The sequence below is a fragment of the Notothenia coriiceps genome, unplaced genomic scaffold, assembly GCF_000735185.1.
Source record: "Notothenia coriiceps isolate Sejong01 unplaced genomic scaffold, NC01 NC01_scaffold00020194, whole genome shotgun sequence".
Taxonomy (NCBI): Eukaryota; Metazoa; Chordata; class Actinopteri; order Perciformes; family Nototheniidae; genus Notothenia; species Notothenia coriiceps.
In genome coordinates, this window is record NW_011352895.1 from 203,590 (window position 1) to 228,427 (window position 24,838).

The 24,838-nt window shown below is 41.1% G+C and overlaps 3 protein-coding genes and 2 non-coding genes across 5 annotated transcripts in view; 3 read left to right on the plus strand and 2 right to left on the minus strand.

The window, feature by feature from the left end:
- Positions 1 to 561: 561 nt before the first annotated feature.
- Positions 562 to 3,383, minus strand: mustn1b (musculoskeletal, embryonic nuclear protein 1b). The gene is made up of 3 exons (XM_010779433.1): positions 3,290 to 3,383; positions 3,040 to 3,163; positions 562 to 968 (listed from the first exon to the last, which is right to left on the minus strand). Exons 1-3 carry the CDS (start codon positions 3,296 to 3,298, stop codon positions 853 to 855), a joined length of 249 nt encoding a protein of 82 aa, XP_010777735.1. The 5' UTR covers positions 3,299 to 3,383; the 3' UTR covers positions 562 to 852.
- Positions 2,238 to 2,309, plus strand: trnae-cuc (transfer RNA glutamic acid (anticodon CUC)). The gene has a single exon. It is a non-coding gene; the product is annotated as a tRNA-Glu (tRNA).
- A 5,883-nt stretch (positions 3,384 to 9,266) lies between the features above and the next one.
- Positions 9,267 to 9,339, minus strand: trnar-acg (transfer RNA arginine (anticodon ACG)). The gene has a single exon. It is a non-coding gene; the product is annotated as a tRNA-Arg (tRNA).
- Positions 9,340 to 15,108: 5,769 nt separating this feature from the next.
- LOC104952583 (scm-like with four MBT domains protein 1) lies at positions 15,109 to 17,404 on the plus strand. Its single transcript, XM_010779434.1, has 4 exons — positions 15,109 to 15,372; positions 15,528 to 15,737; positions 16,181 to 16,309; positions 16,491 to 17,404. The coding sequence occupies exons 1-4, from the start codon at positions 15,154 to 15,156 to the stop codon at positions 16,629 to 16,631; spliced, it is 699 nt and encodes a 232-aa protein (XP_010777736.1). The 5' UTR covers positions 15,109 to 15,153; the 3' UTR covers positions 16,632 to 17,404.
- Positions 17,405 to 19,377: 1,973 nt separating this feature from the next.
- stimate (STIM activating enhance) overlaps positions 19,378 to 24,838 on the plus strand; it is a 5,937-nt gene continuing 476 nt past the window's right edge. Inside the window, exons 1-7 of the mRNA XM_010779439.1 lie at positions 19,378 to 19,573; positions 21,509 to 21,557; positions 21,660 to 21,755; positions 21,922 to 22,043; positions 22,281 to 22,393; positions 23,079 to 23,156; positions 23,369 to 23,512. Of these exons, the coding sequence (XP_010777741.1) occupies positions 19,378 to 19,573; positions 21,509 to 21,557; positions 21,660 to 21,755; positions 21,922 to 22,043; positions 22,281 to 22,393; positions 23,079 to 23,156; positions 23,369 to 23,512 (798 nt within the window). The remainder of the gene's footprint in view (positions 19,574 to 21,508; positions 21,558 to 21,659; positions 21,756 to 21,921; positions 22,044 to 22,280; positions 22,394 to 23,078; positions 23,157 to 23,368; positions 23,513 to 24,838) is intronic.

Consider the following 24,838-nt stretch of genomic DNA (forward strand, 5'->3'; position numbering starts at 1 on the left):
GGTCTTTGGGGCTCTACAGGTTAATAGTTACTAACATTAGATATTACATTGACAACACCAAGCCTTAAGGCCGGTTTATTAGTGATATGTACATTATTTCTACTATAGTTACTATAGCAGCTATATGTGATGCTCCCTGTTATGTATAGTAAAATAAATACATTGACTAAAAATGCTGTCTATGTTTGCTTCATTCAGCCCTCACTTTTCTCCTCTTTTGCCAGTCTCTTTCCCTCAACCACTTGTTTCACTTACTATAAGTGTGTGTTTGTGTCCTTTCACATTTACCAGCAAGCAGACAGTAGAATAGTGTAGAAAATAACAAAATTATTTGTATACTTGGGCTAAAGGCAGATATGTGCTCTCACTGATGACGTTATATGTATTTAGCCTTATTATGCTTGCAAACATAATCTATGCACTTTATGTTGGCAAATTAAATTGGGCTGTTGGAATTTAGGTCACCAGGTTGACCAGTTTACTTGATCAGGTTTACCATTTCTTCGTAGAAATGAACCTCTTTTTATAATTTACTTCCAAATAAAATGTAATACATGGGGATACAGGGGGAAATTATTTATTTAGGAAAAATTTCAGTTTATAAAAAGAAGAAATCAAATGTTTCAACAAACATAAATACATTTCACAACTCCTTCAGAGCATCAGCCACATTAATCCAAGCCAAGTCTGATACACTACACAAATAACAAAGTACAAAAACTGTTAACATAGCAGTAAAGTCAACACACCTGGCATAAAGTTAAATCATTTACCTATCAAATCCTTCTTTATTATATTAAAAAAGCAGCATCACCATAAGAACATACAGTGTGTTTTCTTCAGTGCTCTTGTCTACTTGCTGAACACACTGGCTCCAGGAGCTTTGGCAGCGGCAGGCTTCCCCAGGGCCGTCTCCGTCCCCGTCCTCACTCCACTGAACACCGACGGAGCCGTTTTGCCCATACGCTCTGAACACAGACAAACAGATATGTAAGGTCAGAAAAACAGATGCTTAAACCAGGTGACTGCAAATCAAAAAGAAAAATAATTCCACTTGGGATATCTTTAAATTAGGTATTTGAGAGGTCGATTGTCTTTCAGCACTATACTCTTGTCTGAATTGTGATTGTGATGTCCCTACACTACAGTAATCCCTGCCTCTTATGTCCAGGTCACATAACCTCTTTTAATAATTTCACTGAGAAATATTGTCACATTTCGTGAATGAAGTCTGATTTTGGACAATGTAGCCAATACACACGTTATTCTGTGACACTACCTCCAAGCAAGATTCAGAAAGCACTTTCAACTCATTGACCTGTAATGAAAGTTGGTTGTTTGTTTGGACTCTAACCAAACTCACAAATATAGACTTAAGATCGGTGAAACAATATTTGAGGATGAAAGGGCATTAAAGCAAACCAACAGTTGGTGGGGGTTGTGCAAGAGTAGGGGGTGTGGTGTTATCTTCTATAAGCAAGTGTTCATGTATGTGTTTGTGTGGAGTCCTAACCAGGGGTTACATTAGGATTTGATATGTGGGGGGACTCTGTTTGAAGATGAGAAGGGGGGGGTTATATTTTTGACACACACACACACCGCTGCAGACTCTGCACGGAGGAGCCGCGGAGGAGGAAGAGACACACTAAGCCGAAAAAACTATATCCGGTCACAGAGATCTGCTATTTTAAAGTGAAGTCAACACATATCGCCCTTAAATATAGTCTATATTAAGAAAAGTTTTAACATATCGTTTTTTGTAAACATGACAAACGAGCGAGGGTGATGACGTCAGAGCATCGTCCTACAGTATGTGCCGGGATTAGCCCCCCGCCCAATTTAACCCCTGGTCCTAACCTATAATAGTTATACATAATAGTTAGCACATCAGTCTTTTTACCATACTGATCTTTATTTTGACCGAGTTCTGACTTGAGTTTTAGAGTAAAGACTGGTGGTATATGCACTCTCAGCCTTTACGTACAATATGCAGCCTTTATGCAATGTCACAGTGTAGCAATATCCTTACAGTCATAGCCGACCTTCAAAACATATAGCAACATGATAGTTTCACTAGTGGTCTATATAAGGTCTAACTTACAAGGACATTTGCATGGTATCAACTGGTATCTTTGCAGCTAAATGTTATAGAAAACGCGTCCTTGCTACTAGATTTTAGGTTTTCGCTGATGTTCAGATTGTAAAAAAATCAATACGTCCACTCCTCAATGCATCCTTCCCTGGTGGTCTAGTGGTTAGGATTCGGCGCTCTCACCGCCGCGGCCCGGGTTCGATTCCCGGTCAGGGAACTACTGTTTTATGCCTTCTCATTTATCGACACAGGAAAGCGATAATGCTTCATTATATCAGATCAGTAGTGGTGGGGGGATACCAAATGCCTAACTTGCAAATACAAGTCTTCAACACATATATACATTTAAAAAAATATATAAATAAAGCTATAATGCTAATTATATTGTTACAAAAGGAAATATATAAATACATTTTTGACATAATGCATAAAGGCTTTACTTAATAACATGAATAAATACATGTTGGGAAAAACGTTTTAATTTCTTCATTTCTTTCACATTTGTATCCTTTTCTTCCTTTCACATTTTAATTATGCATGTGTATCAATGTAATCATTTCAGCTTTGATGTATTTAGCCTTTTATTTATTCAAATGTGTTAAATAAAAAAATTGTTTATTTCACGGTGAATATATATATTTATTTATTGATGAATAAATGTGTGCTCTATGGAACATAGCATCTAAAAACAGAGACTCATCCACCTCAAATGACTCAATGTTAGATAAAGTCTCTTCAGTTGTTAATAAGACAGTCAAGCTATATAATCAAACTGTCAAGAAAACATATTATTTTAAGTCTAGAGACCAAGCATGAATAAATAAAAGAAATGTAAATGCTGTAAAGAAAGCGCCTCAAAATATCTTTACATAAGAGAGCTTAACATCTGACAAGGAGTTGCATCACTTGTCTTGTTTTTCAGAAGAATGACAAAAGGCTTTACTCACCACACTCCTCCATGACCTCATAGGTCTTACTCTTGACCTCGCCCTTCAGTCCCAGTTTACTGCGAGCTCCTTTCAGGTCCTCCTCCTTCATCGGGGGACGCTTCTTCCTCTTCACCTCATCTGGCTGGAGTGAATTGTACAAAGGTGTTATGTTAGGAGTAAAAAGCAGGAAAGCTAAGAGTGTAAACAACCTGTCATCACACATAATGCACTGTAAATAACCAAAACACCATTATCAGACAAAACATACCTGTGACATCTTGATTAAAGCTGGTTAAATGAATGCACAGAAGCCTCTTTGCAGTGTGATAGATCCGCTGTTAGTTTCTAGTGTGTGTGTTTGTCTACCAGCAAGCCAGACAGTATATATAGTCCTGGTCAGACCCCTACCCTCTGTCCCACTCTGTCTGTTGTCAGTGTTTATTATTAGGTGTGACGTGAAGGATCCTACAGTTGGAACGGGTCTCCCATTTTTTTACGATAAGCTTACAGGTCAACAGCTGATAATGCAGGACACAAGTGGCTGTCGGCCCCCTCCTCTCCTGGCAGAGATACCCCATATTTAAATGTTGTTGTGTGACTAACAACGGATCGTCACCTCTTCCCTGTAGCTCCTGGGAGTCCGCCTGTCTATTGCTGCAACTTTATTCAAGCCTGAGGACATTGTGGATCTTGATAAAAGCATTTTCAGACAGTTAACACATGACCCAACACATTTAGGGCTTAACCAAAAAGACAGCTAAGAAAACTTTCCCACCACCTTGTTTGAGTCACACAGGAAGGTCATTAGTGCTTTTTTATTGTGAGTAATAGGCAATCTATGTACAAAATGTTTAGCCTAGGCAGGTCTATATTCAGATTTTATATTTGGTGTTAAACTTCAGTCATGAAAATGTCTTATGTTTCAGGAAATACTTGAATCTCCTTGTTAAGGTGAAAGCAAAACCTCACAATATTAAATAAATCAAGAAGGGAAGTTATATGTAAAAGGATACTCTGATCATGCTCTAAATATTAAACCTTATTTGAAATGTGATCATGTTTTGCAATTGATGAGTGTTTCCTTTTTTAATCTTTTTCATGTCAAGGCCCCATGGGCAATTGAAACGATTTTTCTACAGGGATCTCCATCTGAAAATATGTAGTTTGTAAAATGGTATACGTCTAGTTCAGAAATATACACTTGTAGTTTAGAAGGTTACGATAGAGGAAGTGAAAACCCTCACATTGGGCCCACTTATATAGGCAATTAAATAGTTAAAATAACCCATGAATACAATAAAAAAAAAATGGACTGACACCAAACACATTTGCTTGCGTCTATGTGACTTGTTTCACTCATTGGGTTCCTGTTAGCGGTTTGCTTACTGATGTCATCTTAAAATATATATTTGAGATGACATCAGTAAGCAAACAGTTAAGTCAATAGGCCTATTGAGCAGTCAGAAAACTCGGCATCACTTTCTGAAACTGAGGTGTGAACTGCGGGAAACTGACTCACTATATTAAAACTACAAACTGAGCAACACAGAGAATCTGAAAGGCTGCAAACTCATTTAGGCAGCATCACAGTTTGGATATATTCAATTAAAGCTTATGGTTGGCCAATCCTTAAAATGGGAGAGTACAGAATCTGTCCTAACATCAAGATTTAAATATTATTTAAAAAAAGAATCTACCTCCTAATGTGTGCGATTATTCCCACTGAATCTGGTAGAAAATGCTAAACTAGCCATTTGTTTGTCTTACAAGCTAACAGTGTTTATGCAGGCGCTAATTATAAAAATGCAAGGCTTAAGGTAATTGCACATGCGTCCCATAACCTCCTTTATAAGCTGTACTTATGTATGGAAGAAAAACAACCAACACAACAAATGATATGCTTGTTCTCGACATGGGCTGAAATCACGTCCTACACAGTCACAAGTAGCCTACTTTATGGAAAATTGGCTTATATGTTATCTGGAGCTGATGAGCAGGATGTCAAGTATTTTTCAAGAGCTCCTGAAGGATGAACATGACGCCTGATGCTAAGTGTGTGTCTTCCCTTAGGTATTTGTAAGAAGCTATAAGTACCATCTGGATCTATTTTTGGATATACAATCAGGACTGAAGGATGGGCGTCTCTAGTGGCGACTGCGCCTCTCCTGTCAGTCTGCGGTGTGAATCTGCCAGCTGGTAAAGAACAAGCAATGCGCACACGTTCATTTACACAAACCTTTTTACAAATGATGATTTAATTAGCTGGTATCAGTTGCAGCTGTATTGTTCTCCATGTAACCTATACCGTACCCTGGTGGGCAAGTTGTTACTATTCAGCAACTTCACACCCTCACAAGTAAGGGCAGAAAACCATATGACTGACTGAAAACAGCAGCACTGCTACAGTATGCATTAACAAAGACATTATGAAAAGTGCTATGACCATTATGGAGCACAGAAAACGACATAAGTATAAATAAATATGGAAATAAAGAAATGAAGGGACCACATTTGTATGCCTTCTCCAATCCCTATACACAGGAAATGATATCACTGAGTGAAATGAGCAGCCAGTTCACAAATAAATTAAACTAGAGCTATGAAGAAAAAAATCCAATTGTCATGCAGTCCCTTCTTGTTGGTTCACCTTAAACTAAATGTTAGTTTAAAGGCTTTAGGGTGCTGCCTATAACAGGTTGAGCTCCAATACAAGCACATGTCTATAAACAGCCCCTATGCTGACCTGCATGCAGTGTGGGGATCATCCACCCTGAAGGTGTACCACAGAGAGATGGATCACGTTGCGCTCTCTTCTCCCTCCAGCTTGACGGTGTAGCCCTGCGGAGGAAGACTCTCTGAAGCCACTTCATCCTGAAGAATCAGAGGTGAAGACATCAAACTCACACATACAAGTTCAAAACACACCTTTTCTGGAATCCCATATCACAAAACTGAAACCGTGAAATAAACTGAAGTAGTCCGTTATCAAGGTAGTGTATCACATCCTTTATTGGAAAAGCATTTAGAATGATAATTTACCTCCATCACGTTTCTTTATTCTCATCTATAGCAGTGGTTTTCAAAGTGTGGGACAGTAGGCCTCCCTTCAGAACACAAAAGAAAGTAGCCCCTCTGTCTGCCCCCCCCCCTTACTTTAGTTCCTTACTTTAGCTCAATGGCTGGATGCCTATGGTCTGATGAATATATTATTTGATAACATAGTCAGCCATCAATTGAGTCAAGATAGCCTCGTACTAAAGCAAATACGTAAAAAGGGTATATCCTAGGAATTTAATAGTTCCTGACAGTGGAAACATTTTTAAAATGTCCCCAAATACTGCAGAATATCTGAACCATTTCCAATCAAATCACACACATTGAGGGTGTGTGATCTTCCTTTCATTCAGCCTCTTTAAAGACTGTTGGGGGCTCCTCCTGGAGCCCACACGGTCACTTTGAAAACCTTTGAGCAACTGGTTTCACTTTGAAAAATCCTAAAAGCCCTCTTTGTCCCGATTGAGTTCCCAAAGCTGCTGCATAATTCTGTATTCCCCTCCTTTAAAATGCGCACTCATATGTTCCTTGCCAACATGCCAAAAACATCATAATGAAATCATCACCATCACAGTATATGTCACTCTCCATTTACTTTAAAGAGGACCAGCAGCCACACCCACTATACACCCACTCATACAGCCCACGCCAGTACATCACACACACACACACACACACACACACACACACACACACACACACACACACACACACACACACACACACACACACACACACACACACACACACACACACACTCTCTCTGTCTGGTCTACAGTCACTTAACAGTTTAGAGGTCTATGCATGTCACATTCTTAACATCAGAGCCTGCTGAATGCTGCTTCATGCCTGAACATCTGGAGCTCTGGATAAAAACAGTCCAAAAACTAACCAACAAAAAGACAACTAACACCTGCTGGTAATTTCACTCAGGCACATTTTTGTAATCATAAAAAAAAGTAAAAACTATCACACAAAAAGGAAAGGTGAAAGCTGGGAAATTGTGCAAGAAATGATTCCCATATCTGCTCTCCCTGTTGGAGTGAAGGAATAAAGAACACTTTTGGAACAAGCATAGTCACCTTTTTGGCCAGAAAATAACACAGAATTCTATACAAAAAAGATCCCAAAAACCGAAGACGAGACAAAAGATATTTCAGTGACAAAAATACATCGGTAAAACGACCAAGAAGACACATGCCACATGACACATGACACATGCCGAGCTGATATTCGAGGGATGTTGCAGTCCTACAGGTCTAACAGTGGAAAGTACTGTGTCAATAGATACAGATGGAAGGCTGCTGCAAGCATTAATGACACGAGTAACATTACAAACGAGATATGCAGTAGTTTAGGGAGTTACTGTGCTGTAAGAGTTGCATAAGTACAGTGATACAAACACTGACAAAATGCGTAAAGGTTTGTCCAACTGTACACACACACACAGGGCCGTCCCTCCCTACAGGGCGACCATGCAGACTGAATGGGGCCTCACCTTGTGGAGGGGGCCTAAACTGAGCCGAAAATGCGGCGCACCTATTAGTGTGGCGTGGCACGGTTTCGCCGCTGCAAGGCTCCACTAGCACTACCCACCCCCCCCCGTCGACGCTCGTGAAACAGAGGGCCTCATCATATAACTTTGCGTGGGGCCTGATGTTGGCCAGGGACGGCCCTGCACATACATACATACATACATACATACATACATACATACATACATACATACATACATACATACATACACACACACACACACACACACACACACACATACGGCCATGGTGGTACATCTATGTGAGAAAACATTTACATAAACATCAGGAATACAATCACCTTAATGGAAATGTTAGAATATCAGAGGTAACAAACCCATAGGACAGTTTGTTTGCATGATGTTCCTTGTGGCCTTTTACTGTCACAACCACACACACTGAAGTCCAAAACGTATTAAACCAGTGTTACCGGTTTCCTATTACACGTACATAAAGGACTCAACGATATTTGAGTTGTTCATGGTGGATTCCTTTTCCGAAACTCCCAGATGTGCCACGTCAAAATGCAACGGGGATCCGAAGAACCCGGCGAATTGAACGAATGTCTCCCAGTGAGTCAAAGGAAATCCCAGGTTGGACGTCCTCCAGGACGTCGCAGGGCATCTGTGGAGGGAAGGGGAGTGTATATGCGAGGTGAGCAGCTCCCAGAGGAAATCTGACCCTGTGGTCACGGGTCAAACAGGGATCCCCATGCGCAGCTTCTTTTTCTTCTTCTTCACCGTCTTCATGCCGGTGAGCCGGCGAACATCGTCTTCGTCCGACTCGTCCATTTCATCGTCTGCTGAGAAAAGGATCTATGAAACAGAGAAGAGAGATAAGCAACCATTACAACAAAGTGGGAGACATGTTCATGAGGCTGAGTTCAAAGGGATACTGCACTTCAGAAATGCCCAATCTTTAAAATATCTGGGTTGTTTTTTATATATTTGTTGCGATAAATGGCTGGATGTTTTGAGATGAATCCAAGGATCTTCTTCAACTCTTAAAAACTGGAATATATTGCAAAGCTAAACGAGGAAATAAGCCATGTTTAGGGGGACAGGCAAGAGTTAATTAAATACATAACGTTTGCTGTTTTTTCTACTTCAACTGAGGATATGATGACTGCTGTGACTCAAAAGGGGGTCCAACAATATTGTTTTTCACATTTGGTTGTGGGTCTCAAGAAAATGTAAAACGAGTGGTAAACTCAAAACAGCAGTTGCCCTCCATACCTCTACAGAATGGATCATCCTCTAAAAACACTGGGCACAGCTAGATAACACCTTTTATTATACTCTCCCTGCCTCACTTATTTCTAACCCTTCCCCCTACTGTTTGTAAGGCACGCTTTCTGTTTTAAATGTTATGCCTCAAGCCCAAACCAAAAACAACCCGCATGACATAAAGGTTATTATCACAGTCGATGAAGCCACCCCAGAAAACATAACACGTGTGTTGTATGTTAAGTTATGTATGTTAAAGCACAGAGAAGTCCTGTTTCTGTGTTACTCAGTAATGTATCTGCTGTGGGAAGAAACCACGGTGACTGACATGCTTCTAAATCTGTTTCCTCTGAAAAACATGATCAAGTAATACTTTTATTTTGATAATAAGATCAGCTAAAGCTCGATTCCACACAACGAAAAAAATCCACGAGCCAGCCAGGAGTCGAACCTAGAATCTTCTGATCCGTAGTCAGACGCGTTATCCATTGCGCCACTGGCCCGCTGTGAAACTCTCTGCTGCTGTGAGCTATTTGTGGAAGCTAGAGCAGCTCTGCCCATCCCCCACAGCTCAGGCGCAGCAGAAAGCGAGCTCTCTACCAGGAAGCTGCAGAACACAAGCATGCAGTGCAACAGGCCACGAGGCTGGCTTTTGTTCGCAATGCTTTGAACATTCAAATGTTAAAATGCCTCGAAAAGCAGCTCTACATTTCCTCACTAGCGTGGGCCACTGACAAGGGCTGCACCTCTATTTGTGACAAAAACAACACTGTTGATATTTTACAGCAGTCACCAGCAGTTACATTTGAATGGCAAATAACATGTTTTCCTACTTTCCCCAATCTGATATTGAATTGAATTTGATATTATCAGATTTCTCATGACTTAACCCTCCTATTGTCTTCGTTCCCCCCCCCCTTACTTTGGTTACATTAACACAAAAACCATTAATCATCACCAAATGTCATTTAACACCCTTCCAAACTTTACATATTGTATCAGACTACTGGTGTACATGAAAAACTGCAGTAAATATACAAAGAACAGACACTGAACATGTATTGCGTGTGCCAGGTGTGATCCATGTGGGGGATGGGCACACATCTAGAGTGAGTGAGTGAGTGAGTGAGTGTGTGTGTTTTATCTGATCTGGATGGTTAGCAATTCCTTTTCTTTATGGCGGCCATTTTTGTTACAAAGTTGACTAAATCATCCAAAATTCTATGAAAGTGGTGATCAGCCATTTTATATGTTCAAATGTCTACTGTGAAGGATATCATAAAGCCTTAATGACAATCGAATGTAAAGCCTTAATGCAATCGAATGTCAAACAAAAAAGTTAAGATTGATGGAAGTAGTAAATCGGTCAGATTTGACCCGAAGACAACAGGAGGGTTAAAGTAGCAGAAGCTCATTTGTATTTAAAGCTACAGACACATAATCAGCACTTTTGAAACAGGGCTGAAACAGAGGGGATTATGGGATGCTACAATGCACGATCTGTTTGGTATTTCGAGCCAAACACTTGAGAGACGTGTTTTATATATATCTGAGACCTATAATATTTGTGTTGAAAAAGAGTATATTAGGGGATCTTTAAGATATAAGAGAGAAGGCAAAAGCGACTTTAGGTTGCCTCTGCTTTCGCTGCCTCTGGTACAGTGAGTCACTTTACATGTGTGACCACAACCTCAGAGACAACTTGGGTTCAAAGGTGTTTGAACTGAAAGAAAAAGGGAAAGAAAGGAGATGGCGAATCCGGTTTACAAAGACAAGCTGCAGGGACATGTGTGCACTACAAGTGTGTAATCTGGGTTTAATCGTTGCAATCATTTGACCACTCTAAACACTTCTTAGTAAAACGATTTTGGATAAATCTAGAAATGGACAGTGCTTCAGACCAAGAAAGTAAATGGATCGATAGACGGACAAATTAACGTCAAAAGTAATTCACGAGCCGGGGAGGAAGGAGTGCCGGGATCTTCTGATTCATAGTCAAATCAATGTGTTATCCATTACACCACCGGCCTCTGTGTGGCTCAGAAAACACATACGAGCAGCAAAAAACACAAACCTGAATACCTGATACTTCCTCTTCCTGTTATGCCTGACCTGTTCTTCTCTACCAGCTACACAGCAGTAAATACAGACATGAAGTTAGCTCATCCTTTACCAGCTGCAACAAAAACATTATCTCTGGGACAGATAATGGTATTCTGATTCTGATTATGCATCAATAATTATAATCTAAAAACTTAACGTATATGATTTTGACATGGGCCTCTGAGTGCTTTTTTAAAAACTTTAACTTAGTCTATTTTGATGCTTAATAATACTGTTGTACTTCTACTTGAGTAACATTTTCAAAGTAGGAACTTTAACTGAGTATTTTCATTTTGTTATTCTTTTAGTGAAGTACACACACTGAGAACTTCAAGGGCCTTGTGCTGCATGACACTCTTTTCCTTAGCATTTCCTGTCACTTTCCAAGCATTCAATATCCAATAATCAGTAATACCAAAGAAGAATATCCTTGATGGATAATCGGTCAGGGGACAACTCTATGCCATCAACGTTTATACATGTTAAAGGAAACTATAACACTGAGGAATCAGCAGCCTGCCTCATACTCCCTTTCTGTTCTCACTGAGGGTTTGTGTACTTAAAAAGTATTCATACACAAAATATACTACTTCTTTGCCACGATCTGAGTATGCGTCCAGGGTTTTTTCACCTAGTCGACTGCCCCACAATGCACTGCGTCTGAGAGCCTGGACATTGGAGTGTGCTTCGGTTGGTCTTTCTTGCCTAAAGAGGAGATATTATGCTCATTTTCAGGTTTAACCCCAAAAAACATAATGTAGCCCCTTTAAAAAGGTTCCTAACAGAGAAATGACCCGGAAGAACCTAAATGGCAGCCAAGATAAGAACTGTTTGAATTCTCTTGATCAAATCAAGTTTTATTTATATAGCACATTTTAAAACCAATTTTTGGTCGAGCCAAAGTGCTGTACACGTACAGGGTATATGCAGGAATCCTGAAGTCAAATTTAATACCTTTTAAGACCTTTTTTAAGACCCTTTCCATACATTTTAAGACCTCATCGCAACTTTGAGTTCTAACCGGTTACATTGGCGACACACTTTACCTCACATTTACTATATTGATTGTAAGATAGCAAAACTAAACAGAGTGCAGACAGACTACTGAAGCCTCCTCTCCACATGAACTTCAACCTCTCTGTGAAGGTCAGGTTTAATGCAGTATGCTGCTTTTATGTGGAGAGGAGGCTTCAGTAGTCTGTCTGCACTCTGTTTAGTTTTGCTNTGCCAGCATTGGCACGCGGCACCGTAACCAGTGGCACACTAGGAATAAGTGGAATAAGTGTGCAAAATATTTAAATTGTATTTTCGGATCCTGAACGAGACCGCCGCCAGAGCGCGTCTCCCCGTTACCTGCAGAAGGAAGCCATGCACGCAACGCAGCCCCGCTCTCTTTACTCCAGGTGACTTTCTGCCGCTTTCTCCATGGTGCAGTGTTGATCGTTTCACCACGGAGGAAAGCACTTCACTAATTGCAGTACCCATAAGGAGCTGTACAAATGCTGCAGTTTTTGCGTGGCTGTGTATTTAGTTGAAAGCCCAGTGGCGATCTGCTCATCTCTCATCGAAATAATATAAAGGGGGGGACTGGCCATCTGTGTGTTGAACTTTTCTGTCGGCTCCCAGACCGTAGTCGAGGAGGGCAGAAGCAACAAGCTTCAGGTTCAATAACCCACTTTAGCTTAAATGACTGGAGAGAGGCGAGCTCTTCTTGGGAGGCCGTTGCATTTATTTAGCTGTTCTTCTGTTTCACAAAATACATCACAGACCTCTGTTTTTCTGCTTCCTCGTTTCACTTCCAGAAACATACACACGTTGACATTTTAAAGTTGGAATGAGGTTTCTGAGTGAAAGTATGAAGGAGCAGTTAGCAGTTGATGAAGGAGCAGTTGGCAGTTGAAGTTGCATGAAGATTGTTGAAGTCTGAAGAGTTCTCCATTGACTTCCATGTTAAAAATGTGATGAATTATGGGATGTATCTCTGGAATTATGAAAGTTATGAATGATAAAAGTAATAGCCATTTATTCCCAACTGAGCTGAACGTTTTGATGTTTGAACGGAGTTTCTGCGATGTTCAATGTGGGAGAAGAAGCAGCGCAAAATAACCCGGTGGAATAATAAAGAATTTTGTGCGTAGCATAACAGATGGTTGGAATGCTGTGTCAGCATTCCCACTAAATAACACACTAGACGGAATGGAAAACCTTTAAAAGCTAAATAGGGCCTCTTTTAAAACAAATAACAAAGAAAACAACACCATATGCATACATTCTGCATTCTGCATATATTGTGCAATCAAAACAGAGGGATTTAGATTACATTGACATCATGTGTTTTGGATTTTACTGCCGTTTCAAAGATCTTGGATTTTCACTGTAATTGGTATCGACTGCTAAACCTCTGGTAGCGTGACATCCCTCGAAATAATCTCAGTCACATTCAGACGTGTTGGTATTTGTTTGTTTGTTTGGGTGTGTTTCAGTCTGCAGCACACACGCATGCCAAACACACACACGGAAAGACATGAGGCAGAAACATCCTCTGACAAGGTCGCTTCACTCTCACGCATGCATGCACACATCTGCGCACTCGAACGCAACAACACGGCTGACATGCAAAGTCCCCCTCTGACCCCCCCGCGTCTTTAAAACTAGACCACGGACCTCACACGCCATCATCGGCATGAAGTTTATACAGTTTATAATATTTCACTCCCTCTCTGTCTTGTGAAAACGATGCATCTTCAAATGATTTCCATTATGATGCACTTGCTTTGTCTTGTGTGATAAATCCAGTGCACCCGTTGGACTGGACTGATTGAAATATTTTGGAATATATGTGCAGGAATATTTCAGCAGGTTGTGGAAGTATACTATGATATATATACTATGAGATATATATATATACATACATGATTTATTTTTGATCTAATTATTTTTGATCTGAATAAAAAAAATAAAAAATCATGATGACAATTTAAAAGGATAAATTCTTCAAAATAATTAACTGTGCTCATGATATTTCCAATGTCATGTTAAATACTTGTGATTTTAATATTAGCCATGATAATTGTGATTTTCACCATGATAAAACAGTCTCTAACGGTTTGTGCTCATGTGATGCAGAACAAGTAATTCAATGTTTAATGAAAGTGATACTTTAACTGACTGTCTGCAGAGCGCAGCAGCAGAGTGTCGTCTGCAGATTGAGATTAACGTGAGATGTGTGCTCACTGAGGACACACAAAGTGAGTGTTAGTGTAAGTCAGGGGTCGGCAATGCTGGCACGCGGCACCGTAACCAGTGGCACACTAGGAATAAGTGGAATAAGTGTGCAAAAATATTTAAATTGTATTTTCGGATCCTGAACGACACCGCCGCCAGAGCGCGTCTCCCCGTTACCTGCAGAAGGAAGCCATGCACGCAACGCAGCCCCGCTCTCTTTAACTCCAGGTGACTTTCTGCCGCTTTCCTCCATGGTGCAGTGCTGATAGTTTCACCACGGAAAGCACTTCACTAATTGCAGTATCCATAAGGTGCTGTACAAATGCCGCAGTTTTTGCGTGGCTGTGTATTTAGTTGAAAGCCCAGTGGCGATCTGCTCATCTCTCATCGAAATAATATGCTACAAAGGGGCGGACTGGCCATCTGTGTGTTGAACTTTCCTGTCGGCTCCCAGACCGTAGTCGAGGAGGGCAGAAGCAACAAGCTTCAGGTTCAATAACCCACTTTAGCTTAAATGACTGGAGAGAGGCGAGTTCTTCTTGGGAGGCCGTTGCATTTATTTAGCTGTTCTTCTGTTTCACAAAATACATCACAGACCTCTGTTTTTCTGCTTCCTCGTTTCACTTCCAGAAACATACACGTTCCCTCACTGTCGCTCTACCATCCACAAACACACATGCACAAGCCACACCCCTCTCTCTCTCTCTCTCTTAAAGGGACAGCGATCTGATCTCACTTCCATGAGCCTAATATCCTAACATGTGTGCTCTGGAGAATCACAGAACGGTTGATCGTCCTTATTATTATGCCGTTTAAACCAATTATTTAAATGTGTTTGTTAAATTCGGCATTATGTAAGTTGCGCTGACAGGTCCACACACTGCTTCCCCGCAGCGAGGCTCCCCCGCCCTCCTGCTGATAGTTGACGAGCGTCAAGCTCCTCAACCCCCCCATCTATATCAATGGTGCATTAAAATGTTGCACGTAAAATGCAACAATTCCACAACAACCCTGTCGTCTTGTCACCAGCTTATTACTACGGAAAGAAGAAGAGTAAGCGCGTTGGCCGTCCCCCCGGGGGCCACTCCAACCTGGAGGGTGGAGTGAAGAGGAGAGGTAGGAGGAGGAAGAGGAGGAAGCAGCTCTTTGTCCATAAGAAGAGACGCTCCTCAGCCTCGGTGGATAACACGCCTGCTGGGTCTCCACAGGTGACACACGCACTTACATACACCCTCTTGAATGCACCAATCACCATTTACTTTGATTCTGCCTCTGTGCACAACTACACTGTAGCTGTGTTTAGGACATTAAAACCTTTGAACAGTTTACCTGAATGTGTGCTAACTGTCCTTTTGACGTACAGGGCAGCGGCGACGAAGAAGATCTGGATGAAGATGACTCCCTGAGTGACTCCGGCTCCGACCTGCAGGATGATTCTGAACAGTCGATCGAGAAGTCTCAGCCCGCCACGCCGTGCCCCTCCCCCCCGGCAACACCCAGACCCACACGCCGGCGCAGGAAACCCCGCTCACCCTCGTTCTCCGATGATGAGAACCGCCCTCCTTCCCCAAAGGTAATGAGAAGACACTTTTAAAGACTAGATTATTATAAATACTAGAGACAAAAAGGGTATAGTATGCATGCATGGGCAACACTCTTTTAGAGGTGCAGGATCAGAGAAGAATTTTTTGACAATGCCTGATGAAGTTCTCTGCTAAATCAAATAGTTAATATTGAAAGATAATGGAAATATAATGTTTTGGTATTTATATTACCAATCTGTCTGTAGTATAAACCGAAATACAAATACAACTGTCTTTTTTTGTCTAATTCATCCATTCCAATATTATTTTTACGGTTTAAACTTGACCTGAACTTACCCTTACTAGTACATGTAGAAAACCAATAAGACTGAAGCAGCCAGTGTTTTCTTTTACAAATAACCTCCTCCTTCTCAGCATGAGTTGGGATACTCTCAGAGTTTTTGTCTGACTCACTGTATCTGTGTGTTTATAGACTTCAAAGATTGAGGCTCCTCCGAAGTTGTGTTTAGACACCAGCCCGCTGGAGTGGAGCGTTACTGACGTGGTTCGCTTCATCAGGACCACTGACTGTGCTCCTCTTGCTCGGATTTTCTTGGATCAGGTAAGAAATACTCAGAGACTTAATGGCCACTCAGGATGAGAGCTCACTCCATTCAACTGCAATAAGTGCATAACACACTTTTTTTGAATCCATGGTCACAGATACAAAACATCACTTTACCCTCCCTGGAAAGCAATGCTATTTTAAGAAACTGTATCTGATGCGAATGTATGTTTTGCAGGAGATTGACGGACAGGCACTTTTGCTGCTGAACCTCCCAACAGTGCAGGAGTGTATGGACCTGAAGCTGGGACCGGCGATCAAGCTGTGCCACCACATTGAGAGGGTCAAGCTGGCGTTTTATCAGCAGTTTGCCACGTAGCCGCCGGGGAATGAGCATGGACCTGACTGCATACTGTTCTGTGTATTCAAAAACTGTGAAAAACAGTTTTTTCCAATTTTGACTTTTACAACACTGGATGTCCTTTTACTATCATGAATATACTTTGTTGTGTTGGAAAGGAATTAAGAGCTACTTTAAACCTCAAAAACGGTTTAGGCGCCCCTTAGGAAAGACACAGCAGGAAACTGAAAAACGGAAGCGATTCAAGACACTTTGATGTCTTAATGAATTTAAGTTAAAGCATATTTCGCAAAAACAAGGCAAGCCATCATCAAGGACTTACTTAGTTTTGATCAATTTTTTTTAACTTGTGTTTCTTCAGTGTCCCGAATTGTACTCTTATATTTATGTGGATGACCAAGTGCCAGTGCTACAACTCAGCCTGTTTTGTCCATTCTCCCTGACCTGCTGTCTGTACAAGGAAATACCACTGAATTACAGCTTTTACTTTTACCTGGAATATCTGTTATCTGCGATCACTTGGGTCCAATTTGGTTGAAAATACGTTCTAGTTGTTTTGGTGCAGATAAGGCTCGAAGCAGGACATGACAGATCTCCTACATTGAAGCGCTTCAACGCAAACCTTTTCACTAAATCAAGACTAGTGCAAATGCTGTATCTTTAAGCCTTTTTTTATGGTTTCTAGTTTAGACACATTTTTAACAAAACTTTTATCCCAATAATCAAGCAAAGAAAGAAAACGGTTTGCATACAGGTGGAACCAGAAGTTTTGTAGGATTATTAGTTTTTTTAAAAGCCAGACGTAATAATAAACTAGAAACTGATTGTGGAGTTGACAGTGTCCCAAGGTTAAGAGATTGATAATAGTGTAAACACCAGACATGTATGTTGTACTAACACAGTTTGCAAATGTTATAAAGATGAATTAAGATACAATCTGCTAAAAAAAAACTGATGTAAAGTGGGCCCTCATCTCAAGATTTCAAATTGTTGTTCAAGCTTATACAGTATGTAAGAGCAGTTTACAATGTAAGGTAATGCAAGCACAAGCAAGACCATGTACTGTATGGTGGTATGCAAGTATGACAGTGCATGTTTGTATATAGTGTGTATATATAATGAAATATCTTCTAGTGCAACAGGGTGATTAGAAAAAAAAATAGAAATACAATTTCTACATAAGCAATGTGTAATTCCCCTAAATATACAATATATTTGCACAGAATACACCTAAACTTTCTCATATGGGCTAATTCAGCTATAGTTGATTATTTGAGCCATTTCTTATTTGTTGTTTTTAACAATTAACTTAATAACTTGGCAGTTTCAAACCAAGAAGGTATTATCAAAGTGCTTTTGTGAATTAGTTTTCCTCTTTTTACCAGTTTTTGTAGTGTGATTTACTGTATTGTTCATTTTGTGTGAGAAAGAAACCTCAATAGGTTCTCTGTTCACTAATTTGCTTGTTTGCGTTATTAAAAGCAATTGAGCAGCTTTGTTTCTCCTATTCCAAGATGATTCTGCTATTTAAGAGATGACTGCAATTAAATCAATGAAAAACAAAATCTTGCAGCCTCCTGGTGTGTGTTTGTGTAGGCCTACGTGTCTATATACTTTTTCCAGTATGCAGTTTGAGTACTCATTACTTTTTTAATATATAATAATGTGTTTATCACAGCTGTTAAAAGGTGGAGCTACTTTTTATTGTTATATAGAATGCTGCTTGATATCTTAACCTATAATTGTATATCATAGTTTATCTATTAGTTTATATTATCTTTTAGCTAATAAATCTGAATCTGTAAAGTAACTAATTTAGTCATGTAATCGAGTAAACAGTATAGTATTGGCTTCCAAATTGTAGTAGAGTGGAAGTATTAAGTCGCATAACATAAAAATACTCAAGTACAAGTACCCCAAAATCGTACTAAAGTACAATACTCGAGTAAATGTATTGTTCACTACTGATAAAACTAAATCCTGCATCCACCCGCTGTGTCATACATTTTCCAGGATGCAGTGCGAGGCTACGTAGATCACGTGACCGTGCGTCTGTCAACATGAGTGGGCTCTGGTGGCCAGGGAAGCAGCTGGATGAACGCGAGCCGTGACCTGCAATTATTCATATTTAATTCTCATAAACTAGCTATTTTTTTTTTTACTTTCTTTAAGGCAACGAGGAACCAGGGCACCGGTTTTTCTTAACGAACAAAAGGAAATGTTAAGTTTGTTAGCAGAGTTAGCTTAATATAACTGAGTAGCTAGCTTGGGGGCTAGCTAGGTGTAGCATCTGGATTTAATTTTTACTATGGACGCTTGTCTCTCGCCTGAATCTCACGTGTGGTTGACATGCATTGTACAACACATTTAAAACAAGTAGCACCGGCCTTTTGTGTCTGAGAAGCTGCATGGCAGGTTAGTTGGTATGTCATGAGTGCTGGTTTAGATGGGATACGTTATCACCGCAAAACTAAACTAGCTATTGTATTGATTTGTAATGTTGCAGTCGGTTCCTGCTAACAGCCAGGCATTTATAACTTCTTGTAACCTTTTGTCGCTTTTCTTCTCATGACACCTTAGCTATGACTGCATGCATGTGTCTAGCATGAGTGTGCGCCTGGACGGGAGAAGATGCCACCCTCTTTCACCGAGCACTGTCCGGCTTATCCCATCGATTAGCTGACCGACACTTGCTGGAGAGGACTGGGAAGCTACCGTGGGTGAGAAGCTATTATCAATTACTCTCGTGCTGCTCGTCTGTCTCATGGCTGCTGTCGGCGGTGTGAACATGCTCGGTCCTGCAGTGCTGCCGCCCGCCATGTCCTTCACCAACATCTCGGTGTCCGAGAGCCCGACGCTGGGTACCGATACCCGGGGCTGCGAGAATGGAGCCTTAATGGACTCGTTTGGGATTTTCCTGCAAGGACTGCTGGCTATGATGGCTTTCAGCATACTGATGCGTGAGTATGGACACTCAGATACCTGACACTGGCTGCTGATGTGAACAAGCAATTAACCAATAGCATCACTCTGTCAATCAATGCGATATTGATTTCAGCTGGGAGGCGCGTGCTCGATTCTATAAGAGAAGGAGGCAAACACTACTAAGATGGAAAAACCTTCTTTCTGTACTGAAAAACCTATTTTTTGCTTCAACACAGTGTTTCACTACTCTGTGGTTGTATTAAAATATGCTTACTCTCCACACTTTCTGGTAAATGTTCGACCTTCTCTGCTGCAAAAATATTAACATATATTCGTCGAAACTGCTTTGGTTTTCCCTAATAGGGGTTTTGTTATGCAGGTGTCAGCCGGAGTTTGTAAAAAGTCAGGGAGTTAAGGGAGCAATTGCAGGAAAATGGACTTACCTTAAGTGTTTTAGCAAAAACTGTGCCTACACTTCCAATTCACTGTAATAGTGATTCCCTGCTGCTACCGTAAAAGCCATAATGTTTATGCATTTTAAACAGTGTAATTGTTCTATTTGTTCCGAGCTCTCCATGAGTAGGCTTTACATTAGAGGTGGGCAGCCAACCTCATAACTAGATAAACAGGGAAACATTTGTCTAGGGAGAAAAATCACCCTGGCTCTTTAGCCGTGGTTCCATTCAGTCAGTGTCTGGCACAGCTCTGACAGATGTGTGACCTAATGAGAGCAGCCTCAGTAGTGTGTGTCCCACAGCCTCGCAGCAATGAGGAATGTTCAGCATTTCAGACTCTTTCCCCCGAGGCAGCTCTCTGAGCAGAAGAAGTGGGCTGAGGGCTGTGTTCACATCACACCCAGCTGCATACAGGGTACACACCCTGTGTTAGTCTAAAGTCACGCTTATGCTCGAAACAGAGACTGAGGTCACACCTCGCCTTCATGAAAACACAGAAAGCCGTGGGAAAAGCTCCACTACTTAGTGCAACTTTTAAGAGGTGACATTGTCAGAATAAAGGGGCTCATGTAGAAGGTAAACGTCCAGGGAGGTATCCGAAACATTTAGAGTTTGTGTTAACTTTAGAAAATGTACTCTGTGATGTCACAACGTGGTAAAGCTCGCCTCTGCTGATGCAGCACTGTGTCATAGGAGTTAAAGAACATGGTGTGATGGAAAACAAGCTGCTTTTGTCAAGAAGAGCAAGAGCTTAATTTGTGTTGCTTCCAATAATGATCATGCGTGAAATGCCTCTAACTCATTTTACACAGAGATCAATTAAAGTAAGCATGTCTAAAAAGCCCATCATTTAAACACCATTTAGTATTTGCAGTTACGTTTTTATCTTTACAACACTCTTATTTTTCAGTTTGATTACAGCTTAATCTTTGTCACTTTTTTGCTTTTTACAAATGTTATCAGACTAAATATTGAAGTGTTCTGAGTGTGATTATCTTCAAAAGGGAGAACCTTTTGGTTATCGAAAAAAAAAACGGTCCTCTGTTTCTTGTTTACTGTTTTGCTGCAAAGAAGGGCACCGGATTCTTCTTTTCCCAGCTGCTGCAGGTTTTAGGTTTTAGTCTGGACCACTCGTTCTGCTTCCTTCCTGTTCTGCATTAGCCAGTTATATAGGGTTAGCCTGTATTTTGTTGCCTATCTTACTTTACCCAAACAGCTACTACTTTATACTACTGTTTTACTACTCACAGTTTAACTGCACTAAAAGGGAAGTCAGCCATTGTTATATCATGCAAATGTCAATACAAGGCAGTATTATCAGTTAAACTAAACAGACGAGCTTCTATAAAATCAACAAAATGCTCACCTGACTCATGACAGCTCACAAGAACATATACCTCGGTCAAATCAAAGGAAAAAAAGACATTATATTTGATTGATTCTGTCTTTCATTGTGTTTGTGTGAGTGTGTCATTCAAATCCCACTATCTCTGTGGTACACTCTTTCCCTCACAGTGAAACGCTTCAGGGAGCCAAAGCATGAGAGGAGACCCTGGAGGATCTGGTAATGCTGCTGAGCCAGCTTTAATTTGTTTCTCTGCAAAGGCATCAAATGAATCCCGCTGGAGTCCCTCTGACACTTATCAAATGTCCCGTCCCTCTGCAGGTTCCTGGACACCTCGAAGCAGGCCATCGGGATGCTGTTTATCCACTTTGCTAATGTCTACTTGTCAGACCTCACAGAAGAGGATCCTTGCTCACTGTGAGTCAGTCCTGGATTCCTAAAAGCTCCTTGATTCCACATGTTACAAATAGATTTCCAAGAAACTGTGTTATTAAGATAAGTAGACATGAGGTTGAATTCTAACCGGGAATCGCTAGGCGGTCCAGCAGGAAAGCTCAAGTTACACTTTACTGTCTCTCCCCAGATACCTCATTAACTTCCTGTTGGACGCTTCTCTGGGCATGCTGCTGATCTATGCCGGGGTGAGAGCCGTCAGTGCTATCGTAGAGTGGAGGCAGTGGGAGTCTCTGCGTTTTGGGGAATACGGTGAGTGTGTGTGACTGGTCAAGTGTGCTCCAGCAGATTCTTTAATGCCTGTAATGCCCATTGGGGGGCAGCAGCTGCCCTCAGGACTGCAGTGCTGCAATGTCCTTTCCTACAAACCAGTTTGACCCTCAAACAGTTTGTGAATCACTGAAGCGGTGACATCTGATAAAGATCTGTGCTGTACATATACCTCAGCAGATCTTTGTTACCATATTCTGTTTTCCTGTGTGTGTGTAGGAGAGCCGGTGCAGTGCACAGCGTGGTTGGGCCAGTGCATCCTCTACATCCTCATCATGATGTTTGAGAAAGTCCTCATCATGCTGGTCCTCCTCATCCCTCAGTGGAAGAAGGTCAGGAAAAAAGAGTTTCACTTATTTGAAAATAAAGTCCTCAGTTTTTTGCCGTAGTTATCTTTTCAATGAAATACACAGTTTCAATATTCAATACCTTCAGATCCATTATTATTTTCACCCAAACAAGTGGATTAGGCAAGGAAAAACAAGCTTTATCTTTCGCACCGTCTCTCACTCACCATACTGTTCGGCTCACGTCATGTTGAACAGATTTTTTTTTTTTTTTGCGTTGAATTCATTGTTGTAGGTTTGTTTCGAGAAGAAGAGAGCTGATTGATTTTAGAGTTAGTGTAGATAATTGTATCTTTAAGTGTTTTGAGAGGCAAAGTAACATGCTTTCAATATAGCTATCTATCTATACCTTTTTCCTCTAGTAACAACAACATGAACTCAGTGAGAGTCCAAAGCTTCAGGTTAACTTCTCATTTCCATCCCGAACAATCCCTTTAACGAGCAAATGATCCCATATGGCAAACTTGCTTTTACTCTACACTTCAACTTTTCCCATTTGCAGACTCTTGTGGTTACGTTTAGTAATGTCTGGCAGATTCCAAGTTGAGGTGTGAGCTTCGGCGGACTGTCCTTCTACTTAATTATCCTTCAACTGGTCTTTGAACTGTGTGCTGTGTATTTGCTCATGTCTGTGCTTGTGTGTGTTTGTGTGTGTGTGTGTGTGTCGCAGCTGGCTCTCCTCAACCCCATACAGAACCCAGACCTGGAGTTGGCCATCGTCATGCTCATCGTTCCGTTCTTCGTCAACGTAAGTCTGCTCTTACTTTGTGTTTCTCTTTGTACCCTCATTTCACTGCTCCGGCTTCACCAACGCTCGACATGTCAAGTTTCATTCAGATTCATCCTTTTTTGTTCATACCATGTTCATTCTCTTGTGTGTTTATGAATGTAAAAAAATCACTTCTATTATTTCCCAGTGGCGAGATATAATTCACTGAAGTGTTTTCTGTTTGCTTTTAGGCCCTCATGTTCTGGGTGGTAGATAATTTCCTCATGAAGAAGCACAGGACAAAAGCAAAGCTGGAGGAGAGAGAGGAGGACTCGCGGGGGAACAGCAAGGTGCGCTACAGACGAGCTCTGTCCCATGACGACTCCGAGTCCGAGGTAAGTGTCACTTCAGTTCAATCAGCAGAGACTAACAACCCTCACTCTTTAGCGATAAGACCCCAATCATGATAACACATACCTTTTTAAAGGGGATGTGCAGCAGTAAGTAGGATAGGAACTCCCCCGGGGTCTAGGCCGCAGCATCAATGCCTGAAATCACAGCTGACTGCAGGAGAGAGTAGAACACATTTAAATGTTGACTGCAGAACGAGGATTGGCTGCTGGAGATTGTGGTCAAATGTAATTGTCTAAGAGTGGTTTCCCATAATGAACTCTTCTTGACTGAACTAACGCTTTAGCTACATTTAAACAACTGTCGGCACACCTGAGTTGAAGGTGACCAACAATCAAGGATTTAGACTACAGCCACAAACAGCCTTTCTGAAACAGTCTCAGTATGGCACACTGACCTTACTGTTTAAGGCCTTGTGGGAATGCATTATTTGCTTTCATTCGTGAAGGATGGTCAGCGTATCCTATGCTGAAGGAGTTAACTAATGGCGCGTTTCCACTGCAGCGCGGAGCTCGCTTTAAGCGTGCCGAGCCGTGCGGGGCCCGTTTTTGGTTGCGCTTCCACTTGGCCTAGTTTTGGCCCGGGGATACTTTTTTTCACCTTTTTTCTGGCCCGACTAAATCGTGGTTCTATCAAGGCCAACAAACAGGGCTGAGTCGGGCTGAGTTTGCTAAACTAGAGAGAGAATCGCTGGCCAGGGGGCTACAACTACAACAAGATGAACATATTTGACCGTGATTTAATTGTAATACACTTTTCAAAATGATGCCGAAGTAACAACATACTGATACCGGTTAGTAAAAACCATGAATTAATGCTTTGACAAGTCTGCAGACAGACGGCAGGTGAAAAACATTTTAAAATGCGTGATCTTCTTATTATAAACACATGCATTTCCAAACATTTGGTCTACCTACACAGTAAAATGTATTATCTCTTCGATTTACACACGTCTGTCCGTCCTGGGAGAGGGATCCATCCTCTGTTGCTCTCCCTGAGGTCTCTCCCATGTTCCCCTTTAAACTGTGGATTTTTCTCCGGAGGTTTTTCATTGTACGATGTGAGGGTCTAAGGACAGAGGGTGTCGTTTTCTCATACTGATATTCTGCACAAACTGTGCTGTTGTATTTGCTGTAAAGTGTCTTTACTGTAGGGTATTTTTATTATATGTAACACTTTGGCTCGACCAAAAATCGTTTAAAAATGTGCTATATAAATAAAACTAGATTTTGATTGTCTAAATGGAGATCGGCTAAGCTAACGCAATAGCTATATGCTCCGACCGTCCACACTCACAACGGCAGAATGAC

Bases quoted from the DNA above. Each gene is read 5' to 3' on its own strand.
- LOC104952583 (XM_010779434.1), top strand. From the start codon at position 15,154: ATGCAACAATTCCACAACAACCCTGTCGTCTTGTCACCAGCTTATTAC. The intron at 15,373-15,527 runs GTGACACACGCA...TTTGACGTACAG, and splicing joins CGCCTGCTGGGTCTCCACAG to GGCAGCGGCGACGAAGAAGA. The intron at 16,310-16,490 runs GTAAGAAATACT...TATGTTTTGCAG, and splicing joins CTCGGATTTTCTTGGATCAG to GAGATTGACGGACAGGCACT.
- mustn1b (XM_010779433.1), bottom strand. The intron at 969-3,039 runs GTGAGTAAAGCC...GTCTGTGTTCAG, and splicing joins TGAGGTCATGGAGGAGTGTG to AGCGTATGGGCAAAACGGCT.